The sequence below is a fragment of the Melanotaenia boesemani genome, chromosome 4 (genome assembly GCF_017639745.1).
Source record: "Melanotaenia boesemani isolate fMelBoe1 chromosome 4, fMelBoe1.pri, whole genome shotgun sequence".
Taxonomy (NCBI): Eukaryota; Metazoa; Chordata; class Actinopteri; order Atheriniformes; family Melanotaeniidae; genus Melanotaenia; species Melanotaenia boesemani.
The window spans coordinates 22,564,662-22,577,210 of NC_055685.1; the positions used below are offsets into that span (position 1 = coordinate 22,564,662).

At 36.4% G+C, this 12,549-nt stretch overlaps 1 protein-coding gene across 1 annotated transcript in view; it reads left to right on the top strand.

Annotated features, from left to right (window-relative positions):
- Nucleotides 1-12,549, top strand: part of mad1l1 (mitotic arrest deficient 1 like 1) — a 61,736-nt gene that overhangs the window by 36,162 nt on the left and 13,025 nt on the right. Inside the window, exon 17 of the mRNA XM_041983880.1 lies at nt 1,503-1,696. Within this exon, the coding sequence (XP_041839814.1) occupies nt 1,503-1,696 (194 nt within the window). The remainder of the gene's footprint in view (nt 1-1,502; nt 1,697-12,549) is intronic.

A 12,549-nucleotide genomic window follows, 5' to 3' on the forward strand; every position in this document is an offset into this window, starting at 1 on the left:
ATTTTTTAAAAAATGACATAATAATGCTTATAAAGCTAAGAAGTGTGAAGCAAAGAATAATGATTGAAGATAATTATCAGTCCCAAAAATGTTGGGAGCCTGAGCTTCTAGCACTGGTTGTAGATGCATACTAAAGCAACTGAAATGCTTTTGACTATTAGAAATGAACAGAGGTAAAGCTTTTTAAAGGTGTTAAGTATGCATTTTCATTTTCCTTCGGTTAAATATTATTCTCAGACTTAAAGGTCCCCGCAACCACTTGTATTAACCCTTTCAGACCTGACACAACATGTACAAGTATTTTCACTTTCAGACCTGAAGAAATGTCTGTGTTTAAATCTGTCAATCCCTGTGGCACTGTTAATAGCACATCATTTTAAAATTATATAGAAAGTTATTGTTTTTCTTTCTTTTTTTTTTTTTTTTTTGTTTCTCCAGGTAGTGATTGATTCTTCTACTTTCTTCCCACACATTTTTATTTAATTTTTTATAGATCCTTCATTCAAAAAAAATAAAATGTTGAACATGTTTATATTTTGGCTTATACAAAATATGTTCTGCTCTTGTAAATTTCATTTAGCTCAACTTATTGTATGTTGTCATTTCTGCAAATTGGACCTAGATTGGTCTCCACACCATTAAATCGTGCTCGTGGGCCTGTTTCTTAAAACCATGCAGACTCGACTCTGTTCAGAGATAATTTTACACATTGCATCTCAAATATTCAACTGTAGAAAAATGATGAAAACTGTTTTATACTTAAACTCTTAAAAAAAAAAAGAAATATATTGCATGAATGCCTAGAGGACAATTAAAGGCAAAAATATTGTTGTTGAATACAAATAGTAACCGTAACAACCACAAAGAGTAACTGTTTGCTTCTTGTGCTGGAGCTGTTCTCTATGCTTGTTTTGGTCTTTCACAGCTTATAATTTATAATTTTCTTTCACAGACTTGATGTATCTCCCTGTTAACTTTTTCATTGAAGATGCCATTGAAAATAACTTCCTCCATATCAACTAATTTCTCCTTGCACTGTCATTTCACAGACATTTCAGATGAAGTGCCCAAATTAAAGTAATTATTGCAAATTGATTTTCAACAAATTAAAGTGAAGCCCGTCCTGTTTCCCTCCTCCGTTATTGCATCTTCTCCCAGCTAAGATAAGCAGCTCGCTGCTTTAGTCACAACTTCACTCTGCACTATAGTATGCTGTAGACCCAAAGTGAGCAGATGGACTGCTGCAGGGGGAGTATTTTTGATATGGACCTGCCCATCTATGCTGCATGAGCTTAGTGAGTTGGGATGTGGAGTTGTGGAACTCCATGGAGAGAAAGTCATGTACATGTGGCTAAATATTATATGTGGAGTGTCTTAGTTGCCCATTACACACAGTTTTTACAGTGATGTTCCAAAAATATAATTACCAATCATGCTTACTGTATATTTTCATTTTAGCATTAAAATATTTTATGAATGCTGCCAAAATGTGTGTGTTGCAGATTTACGTAAGCAGATGGAAAGCTCAGAACTGAGGAACCAGAGGCTGAAAGAGGTGTTTCAGAGAAAGATTCAAGAGTTCCGCACCGTGTGCTACGTCCTGACTGGCTACCAGATAGATATGACTACTGAGAACCAATACAGGCTCACCTCAGTCTATGCAGAGCACATGGATGACTCCTTGCTCTTCAAAAAGGTATGTGCAGATTCAATTAAAGATCAGCTTGCAGAAATGTATATTTTATTTTAGGAGGGAATATGACGTAGAACTTTATGAGGGAAAAAAACGTCTTTTAAACACAGATGTCAGATAAATAATCCCTTAATACTAATTCCTTCCTTTGAAATAAAAAAGCAGTTTAGTATCTTTATAGGCGCAACTGTTTATTTCCAAAAGCATTTATCAGTAATGATGTTAGGATGGAATAAATACTAATATGTTGACTTGAGCTGTTTGCCTCACACATCAGTGCCACTTTCTGTGAGGTGCACACATGTGTCATTCCTGAGAGTCAAATTTACTTGGCAGCTCTCATTGTGCTGGCATCCTCTGGCTAGAAATTGTGCTCCTGGTATTTTGTTGTTGATTAAATATTGAGGTGAGGTGGTTTATTTCTACCTGAAAAATGATCTGGTCAGATTTTGTTATTGCATTTTCCCCCTGCATTGCTCCTTCTGTGTCAATGACAATATGTGTTTTCAGAGTTCTGATTTTGTCTTTAAACTAGGGCTGGGCGATTAATCCGATTTTAATCTCAAGTATGAACTGTGTTTTAAACGATCATAAAAATGAAATTGTCCCATTTTTTGCTCCTTCTCATTTTACTCTGTTTTTAGTTGCAAATCAAGCGCCACTAGCATTGCAGCGCTCTGCTGCAGACTCCTCCCACAGCCCCAATCGCTTTGGTTTTATTCAACGCGAGTTGCCAGCACCTCTCAAGTTAGGCTGAAGAGTCACGACTAAATAATCCACCAGCTCCCAAAGACACAAAGAGATAACAAACGTTATAAACAAAAATTTTTTTTTTTTTCACACCAAAGACCAGTGCTCAGTTAATACAGTGAAACTCATCAACACGTTGGACGAACTGTGTCTCTTCCCATCTCGTCATCATTTTAGTCATGTGTCTCCCTGTCCTGTATGATGAGCGTCGTGAGGGTGTTGTGAAAAACGTGGCCACTGCTACAGACCTGTGGTCAAGCCGTACACATAATAATAAGTCAGAGCATTTAAATTATGTTATGACAATTATGTTAAATAATCAAGATCTCAATTTCAATCAAAGTAACCTTGATTATTATTTTTGCCAAAATCGAGCAGCCCTGCTTTAAACACATCTGGATGGAGCTCTTTAAAAGTTGAGATGTAGCTTTACATCCATCTGCATCTGCACGCTTAATGAGCTCAGATGTGAATGTGCATAGCTAAGAGCAACTGGCAATGTTTCCATAAGCATATGCACTGTGATCATTAAACAGAAGTGTGAAGTTAAAATGGGCCGCTGTCCTACAGACTGTAGCATCTGTGTTGATGTGCTGATATCTATCTTATTGAGGTCTTACACACTTGTTGAGGAAGTGCACATTGGACCTTGCATCTTTCCCATCTCCTTTTTTTCTCTCTCTCTTCTACTATACCCCTCACATCTATGTTAATGCATCATTAAGCCATGCTTAGCTTGGTGCATGGCTTATCCATGCATTGAGGCTATTACATTATGCCAACAGAGACTATTTACTGTGTGCTCTGAACGTGAGTGAGAGGAGGAGTGTAATGTGTGGACTACAGTGATGACTTGATAGTGTCACTGGGGCTGAGCTGCATTAATCGATCTCTGTTCCCTGTACACTCGTTGAGTAAGCTAAATAAAAACTGTATTTGTGGTTGTCCCTTAGCTCTTGAGCAAATCCTTTTCTTAAGTACGGTTACTTAAAAAACAAAAACACATCCTGTTGTGTTCACTCCACACTCACCTCTTTGTCCTTCTTCCTCTCATTTTGCCATCCTGGCCCACTAGAAATTTTCTTACATCTTTTTTTTTTTTTTTTAAATCTCTCCCACTCTCTCTTTTACCCAGACCTGAGTTCATAGCAGTGGCTAAATGCTGTGCTAGTGCTTGGGTGTGTTATGATAGGGAGCCTCTAGATAGAACAGAAACCATTGAGAAACTTGTCCAGCAAGGTAAATATCAACTTCATTGGCAGATCATTAGCACCTTGTTCAAGGACCATCTTGACCGTTACTAGAAATATTAAATAAAGGAATTAGAATGTGCGTGTATGTGTGATAACATGTATTTTGTTCTTGCTGGTGTGTCCAATTCGCCCCATTGAGCCCACCTGCGACCTGGCCAGAGGAGATAATTCACTGTCAATATTTATTAACCTCAGACTGTGTCCATAAAAACACACACACTGTCGAAATGCCCCCATGGCGCGCTGTCACACTCAAATGCACACTTACTCTCTCTAATCTCAGTCTCAATATCTTTGACACCAAACACCACCTCTTACTGCCCCACCTTCTTTCACTTGCATACAGATACACAAAGACACACATACATGCAAATACCTTCAGTATCTGTATTCAGGGTGCCACAACGGTGGGTTTGTGGTGAAGAGGGAGCATGTAGTACTAATAGAGTATGATGTTCACATTCCCTGCCCATGCTCACACATACAGAAAGACATGCATATGCATACACAAACACACACACACACACATATTAGGGCTGTCAAATAATAAAAATTATATATATGATATAAAATTTTATATATATATATGTGTGTGCGTGTATGTATATATATATATATATATATATATATATATATATATATATGTGTGTATGTATATATATGTGTATGTATATATGTATGTTCGTATGTATACACACAATATAGTGTATGCTTTTCAAAGTATGCCTCTTATGCCTCTGTTTTAGTTTAACATCTGGGTTTTGCAAGTATAAAATGGTCTAATTGTAGGATGAGTTAAGACTAAGTGTAGAGAAAATTGAGGATTTTGAAGTAGAAGCATAGAAGTCTTTACAAATAGGATTTAAATGCTATTCACCTCAGCAACAGGGTTGCCAGATAATCCTGCTAATATTTCCCTCGAGCAGAGGCACCCAAATCCCCATCCTATGATATAAGCTGTTTAACCTGCAACAGTCCTCCACTCACACTTTTAACATGCATTCATCCCTGTGTCACACAGTCATTCAAATTATTTTTTTTTCCTTTATTCATATTTATTTTTCAGCCCTTTAACAGTTGTTTAGTTTGGTAATTGAAATGTTTCAATATAGATTTTCTTCTCAGTGTTTTACCTATTCAGTCAGGGGCGTAGCAGGAATTTCTGGGCCATGTGTTGAAACTTTTTTCGTGGGCCTATGTGCAGTTGATCGATGGTTCTCATACATACCTTTCACATGGTATAAGAAGGTAATAAAAACAATAACGATCTTGGTTTAATCTCTTAATGGCTTCTCTGGCCATTTCCTGGTTCATATGGCAGAACCAGCCTCTCACTGTTTTCCTGTTCCTCTCCTCACTACCTTCAGAACAACCTTCAATTTCCATTTCTTTACGTGCATCTTTATAGCTTCTCTCTTTGCCACAAGGACAGACCCCATACAAGCTAGATAGATACAAGATTATCTAAACCTGCTAATAGCAGAGCGTACAAAAGAATAAAAGCTAATGGTGTCAGTGGTACTAAGATTCTTTCATTTGAATCAGCTGCAGTTGATTTTAAACTAAATAACTTAAGATGAGCTCATGTAGGTATTTATCTCACATCCTCAGTGATCATCTGGACATGATGATGTAAAGTATTTTGCAGCATTTTACCGCTCACATTAGCAACTAATGCTAAGATTGCGGCACTCATATTAGCAGCTAATGCTAGCGGGCGCAGTCACATTCAACAACAGATAGTGATGTCACCATGCACGTAGTTAAAAAAAAAATCCAATGTTATTTAAAGTCACATTTCCTCTAAAACAGGTTTATACTTCGTTCTTTTCTCAAACAGTAAAGAATCTGATGCTATTTATCTAATTTACATGACACACTCACTCACTACGTCATTGAAGGAATTTCTGAGTCGTATTATGGGTTTAAATGGATCCGTTATTCTTTGTAAATTTATTAACATCAGCACGTTATGTGACGTATGAACTTTAAAAATATTTAGAAGGGCTCCACTGAATGAAACGGTTTCGTATTTGAATCGAATTTAATCGGATTAATTTAGTTAATACCAAATTTGTCATGATTGATTCCTCGGAAAGGACTAAAATTGCGATACAAATTTAACTGTTTTTTATCGTGAGGTCCGTAACGACTTCAATGAATTTCTGATCGTAATCAATCTGTGTCCCTAAATGAATACTAACATGTTGCCTAGAGACACCTGCTGCTGCTATCAGCTCAGACTGACACCTGCGTGTTCAGGTTCTGCTCACATCTCTTCTCCATCAGATTAAAAAGAAGCTGCTCCTCGCATCGTGTTTGTGTTTTTTTTTTTTTTTTTCCTCCTTTTTTCTGTTGTCCAGACTTTACTTTTTTCTGTAAATACATGACTTTCTTCTCTGGCTGTCTGGCTGCACTGTCTGTAACTGGTTGAACAGACCTGTGCAGGTGTGGACTAAACCATTTTACACAATTTTAGATGGGTGGTAGGGCCCTAAAAGAATATCCATCATTATTATTAGTGCAACATTCATTCTCTCTGCACCTTCAATCAGGCAAAGTGACATTTGTTAATTAACTAGTAATTTTAAAATGAAATACAAAAAAAAAAACACACAGCTTTTTTTCCCAGGGTTTTTAAGGGCCCCCACCCTGCAGTGGGCCCCTGGGTAAATTGTACCGTTGTGCTTGTAACGGATGCTTTTAGCCATCCATGTAACATGGTTTTAGGATAAGTGACAATAGTCAGCTGTCACTCAACAAGTTTAGCTTTGCTTTAGAGTAAATCTTGAGAACTGAAGGATGAATTATCTTAAAGACCCAGTCCAATGCTTATTTGGAACTATTTAAATTGTTCTCAGTGGTCTTTGAATTGTGATTATAAAGTTTATGGCAAAAACCACAAAACCTGTGCCCTCATTATAAATTAGCCTCTGAGTCAGCGGAGTCAGCGCTGCTAACGTGATTAGCATTTATCGTAATATTGCAACCCGCTACTGCACATACATGTCGATCCGCCATCTCTTCGTCCTCAGAGTCAGAGAGGGCAGGGCAGGAGCTTGTGGCCTGGTCCTGTGGGTTTATGACGTGTAAATGCGGGTCTGTCTGAGCTCGCCTTTTTCTGCCCGCCATTTGTTCACAATGATTTAAATGCAGAAATACTCAGAAAAGCCATTTGGATCTAATTTTTCACAAGATATGTTCTCTAGCGTCAGATAAGTGCCACATGGACATGTGAACAACATGAAAAACATGATTTTCACCAGAGTGGGTCTTTAAATTGTTACAGACATTTATGGTCCCTAAATGCTAAATCTTTTAGCTTTTATGCCCTGATTATTATTCTGGCACCACCTTTAGCATTTGGTTGTCTGCTCTACACTCAAAATCCACTTTAATCTAATCCAATTAAAGTACATCTTGGTGGACACCTGATTTTGATTACACTTGAGATAAACTCCTTGAACACTGAAAAAAAAGTCCAACATACGATTGGGAGGTTAACAATAAGAGATTACAGCATCAACATTTAAATAATATTTGCTACAAGAGAAGTAAATTTAAACAGATTAAGGTTTACATACTAGTAATAACATTATACTTTGTAGCACATGTGACAAAAACATAATTTTTTAGTTTAGCCTAGTCATATACTAGGATGACTAGACAGCAAAAATCTTTAGAGGTTTTTCTTGAAGCCTGGGATCTGACCCATACACTAAATGTTGGGTGGTAAGAAAAAACTTAATTTGAACTTTTGAATATATTCGTAAACTTAACTTAAAGGAATCAGATGAAGTTAATGTTGGGGCCTCAAAGTTGCTGTGTTTTTTATTCTATTTTTTTTTTTTTTTACAGTTTTATAGAATATATAAGCCTGACTTTTAATATTTCAGCAGCAGATTTTAAATTGAGTGGTGGGAGAGCAAAGGTTGTTAATGTCTGAGCTGACAGTGTTTGTACGGTTCTTTGATGGTGGTAAAAACAAGAACCAGTTATATATAAAGACTGCTTAGTTACACACAGTTTGTTGAGAAATACTGTTAGTTAACTGTCAATTAATGCTAAATGTAAATGCGTGTAAAAAAGGAAGTAAAAATGGTGTGCAGAAAGGTGTCTGTGTATGTAATTTATATTTTTATCTCACCTCTAGGTTCGAGGGCTGATTAGCATCACTGATTAGATATTTATGAGGCTCTGCTAATCAGCGAGACAAACACCCTAGCTGTGTGAGTGAGCGAATAATTTTAATATTTCTTTTACTCAAGTTTTAAAGAGTCACTGCTTTCATATTTACATTTGTGAATTAAAAAGTAAAAATCTGTTTACTATTAAATGATAGACAACTGGCAAAATTTATAAAGTTTTGGCAATCACATTGGTTTGCTACAAACCTTAATATTTTATATCTTAGTTGAAAATTTGTTTTTATATTTTGGTGAAAGTGCACATGGCTTGTGATCTGCTTTTCAGAGCAGAGAAGTAGACAAATTGTGAAATAATGTGTATTAAAGATCCCTTAGTAAGAATTTTGTGTTTTTTCCCTCCAGTTCGGTGTTTCAGGTCTTCATAGTTACAGAGCATGAAGTCCACACCACGGGGAGTTTTTCCCACTCAAAGCAAACTATTCCCCTGAACTGTCTAAAATGTCTCATTTGTATTCCAAGCTTTTCTTCGTTTACTTAATGACACCTTCAAACTGTATTTTCATAAATACAAAAGCCGGTTTGTAATGCTGTAAAACAAATTGAGTAGTTCCCTCAAACTACGCCAAATAATCAGCAAACCAGAGAATCTGAGAATCTAAAGGCAAAGTTGTACTATGTTTTACATTGTAGAAAAAAGTAGATACGATAAAAAGTAAAATTATTTTTATTAATATTTACATTAAAATATCTAAACCTCTTTTAGTATACTCTCAAAGTAGTAGTTTGGAATTGTAAATAAAGAACAGCTCTGGAAGCTAAGCTGATTAGTTGTGATACAGTTTGGATGTTACATTATTTAATTTTGAAATAATTTAAATTATTTACTGAACAATGAAGATACAATTCACCACTCCCAGTGAAAACTTTCAGAAAGAAATACGTGAGGACTTTATGATTTATGCTTCATGATAAGCAAATGAATGCGCAAATGCAGTGCACAGCTAATTCTGTAATGCGGAGCTCAGATTTCTTTTTCAGATCAGAGGTGCATTGTTAACATCAACACAAGCGTTCTTCTACGCTGCTCCACTGTCATGTTACACAATGCCATTTTTCACACAGACCATTTCTCCTCAGTCTCAGAGGCCTGAACTCACATTCACACATGAGATCAATGAAGGTGCATCAGTACTGGTTTAAAAGTCATTTGTATAAAGGCCTTGAAACTGTGATGGTAATTATGATGTGAGTCAGGGATGGAAATGAAAAGATAGTTTTATGGTTGTCCAGTTTTATTGATATATATTCATAAGGGATTAGACAAATGATTTTTTCATTTATATCTACAATCATTCAGCACTATGTTATATAAGGCTGCTTCTCAGATGAGATTTGTAACTTCAGTTGACTCTTCCAAATTAAAAAACAAACAAGTCTTTAAAGTTTTGCATCTCTGTCAGTAATCTCTCTAGGCAGACCCACTGCTGGGCTTACACACCTCTGATATTGATTAGCTCATTAACAAAGAAACACACACATGCATAGACCTGGGCGCTTTGCAGCAGTGAGTAAAAACATCTAGATACTTTTGGTCTTTCCTTTCCCTTACTTTGCTCTTTCGCACTCTTCCCTCACTTCCTTGACACTTTCTCCTCTGTCTTCTCTTCTTAATGAAAGGAAAAGATAGAATCTCAGGGCCAGCTCATTAAAACACACTCCCAATTAACTGTCAAGACTCCCCAGAAAGGAGATAGAGGGGAAATAAAAATGTATGAAAGAATGGTGGATACTAGATGATATCTCAACATTGCAGGAGCTATGACAAGGTACAATTTTGAAGAAGAAAAATAATTTGTGTGTAGGAATGAGTGAAGAAAGAAGACGGTTAATAACGTCAGGCTCATGAACGCTGTCATGTTTTAATGATCTGTCACTGTTTTATCAGTCACTTGGGAATGATTAACACTGCACAAATGTGTGTATTCCTAAGAGCATGTGCTTGAGTGTGTGTAAAACACATTGCAAGCCATCATTGCCTATAAGTCTTCACAAAATGACTGTCAGACAAGTAAGGGTGTAACAATACAAATGACACATCAATGCAAAGATCATAAACAAAGAGCATCAATCCAAACTGAAACATAGATACAGTAATCTTATTTTTAAAAGCACTTAAACACATGTTTATGTTTGCTTTGCTCTAATAACCAAATGTATTTTTTTAATTTGAAGAGGACAATGCTGATATCCAAAGGTGTGGTATCTATGATCAAATCTGACTGTACCACCTTATAATTAAGTTATAAAAATGTTTTGTTTGAGACTCTAAAGAGGAGTAAGGTTTACACTGTTTCCTGTTTTAATGTTTAATTTTCATTTAAATGTCTAAATTCACAAATAAAATAATGTTTTGATGTTGTAGTTGCTTTTTGTGAATTGATATAAATGTAAACTAATGCCTTAATCAATATAAGATAAATTAGTGTTTTCCCTTCCTTTATTAGGGGCGTGCCCCGCGCTCCTCCCAAAAAGGTCAAGCTATTTTTTATCCAACACTGTATAGTCATAAATCATTTATTCATTTCATATCGATTACAAGTTCCTGAAGTGAATCAAATCAAAATTGGATTGTAATAGGACTCATGAGATCAGCAAACAGTAAATTGTTATCCAGTGCATTGATATGTCATATCCTGATCAAACTTTACACCCCTACAGAGGATCTGCCATTTGTTGCATATTTTCTTTAATACAGTCTTTTTATAGCCTGTCAGAGGAGCTACAGTATATGAATTACAATCGACAGTGGTCTTTTGTTCAGCCATTGTATGTGAGTTTGTGGAGAAATGCTAATTTCAACCAACATTATGAAGAATTTAACATTCTTTTGTTTAAAGAGAGTTATTTCTACTGGGTCCCCTGCATTTTCAATGAGGGTACAGGATAATATAAGAAAGGTGAAGTCTTTTGAGGTCTGCCTCTTTTCCCTGACAGTCCTCGCTAGTCAAAGAGCAGTCAATGGAGCAAAGCTTCATCTGTTACTGTTATGAATTTCTACAGGTTGTTGTTTGTTTTAAGCGTGTGTGTGCGTTTGTGTGGCGTAGAACTTAACTGCCATGAAAGAATCATTGATCAATATTTTATTGCTTTATACACTCCCTTCTTGTCATGATTGATCTCCTGTGTTCTCTGTGGTGTAACACAGATCAGTAACGATAAATAAGGATGTGCTACTGTTACGCAGGTCTATGGGCTGTGGGTGTTTGTTTCTTAGACCATAACCACTATGAACCAAACATAAATAACTTGTTTTATTTGTACTTGACCTTACTCAACTGCTTCCACCTTTGGCTTCTCAACTGATTGAAACAGGCGCAAACAATTAAGTTTTAAATTTGTTGTTTTAATGTTGTTTTAATGTTGTTTGACAAGAGATGCCTTGGAAAGAAGTAGTTGGAAAATCATTTAGAAATATGGCTGTGTTTAGCTCCTCCCATGGTTGTTGCAATGGGAACGGAAGGTATCGGGAAAAGATTCCAGTACCAGCAGATGATATGTAGTATTTTTTATATAAGAATATCACAGAGTCTTGCATTCCTGTAATGCATCTGATACTTCTTTGTGTTTTTGCACATGCATGTGCCGTTGTTCCTGTGTTTAAGGCAGGGCAATGACAAAAATCTAAAATGTAAAGGTAAGGGCAGGTGGGTAAATACGGTTTACTGGGACTTAAGATAAACATGCAATGAAGATAAACATAAGCAAAGTACTAATAAGCTGTAAACATTAAGATTGATTTGAATACATAAGACAATAAATTAATGTCCTTTTAAGTGGATCTGAATTTATATACTCAAACCTTCAGAGAGAAATGATGGAGTTAAAATCCCTGAGAAAGAAGGGCATGTTGACTCTGATTTCTCCTGACAGCTTTCTGTTCTGCTTGCCCTCAGGGTGTTTCACTGTGTGTGTTTGCTTGCCCACACTTGTTGGTGTCACTAGCTCCTCTGGTCAATGTTCTGAACATATGTCCTCCGTCTCCATGGTAACATGATAAACTCACAACTGCACATGGATATTCCTTAACCAAGCAAAGCTGTTCAGCGATTCACTCATTAATGATGTCTTAAAAAAAGTATTGGCTGAAAAGAACTGATGAAAATGAAAATGGGGCTTAAATTCATAGGTGTGTCATACGTTGCAGACTTGCCAGAGCATTACAGTTTGCTGTAGCATGTAAATGTCATCTTCATAGTGGTCATGCGCTTAGTCTCTGCAGACAACTACAAACCTGCCAATTAGTTGTGATATCTCAAACTGGTACACAGCTTGTACAGAAAAGCTTTTTCTGTGGTCCTACTGTGAATGTACAGAAACTGTGCTTCAGTTAGACCATATGATATGCCCTGGCATAAATGATCCCCCAGGAGCACTTCTTTTGTTCACCTATCATCTGCTGAAGGATTAGTTTTATGTATGTGGACTAAAGGGTAAAAAAGAAAAAACTACCTGGTTTCTGTTGCATCTGATCTAACAGCTTCATGCACTATTGAAATATGATATTTGAAAGTTTGTTGTATACATTTACCAGTCCATTATTGGATTTATTTTGGAGTATGTACGTGGATGCTGATGTCATTTCCTGTTGTTTTCTAAACATTCAGTGGTTTTTGCAACATGGTGGAGCCCACGATCTTAGCATTAG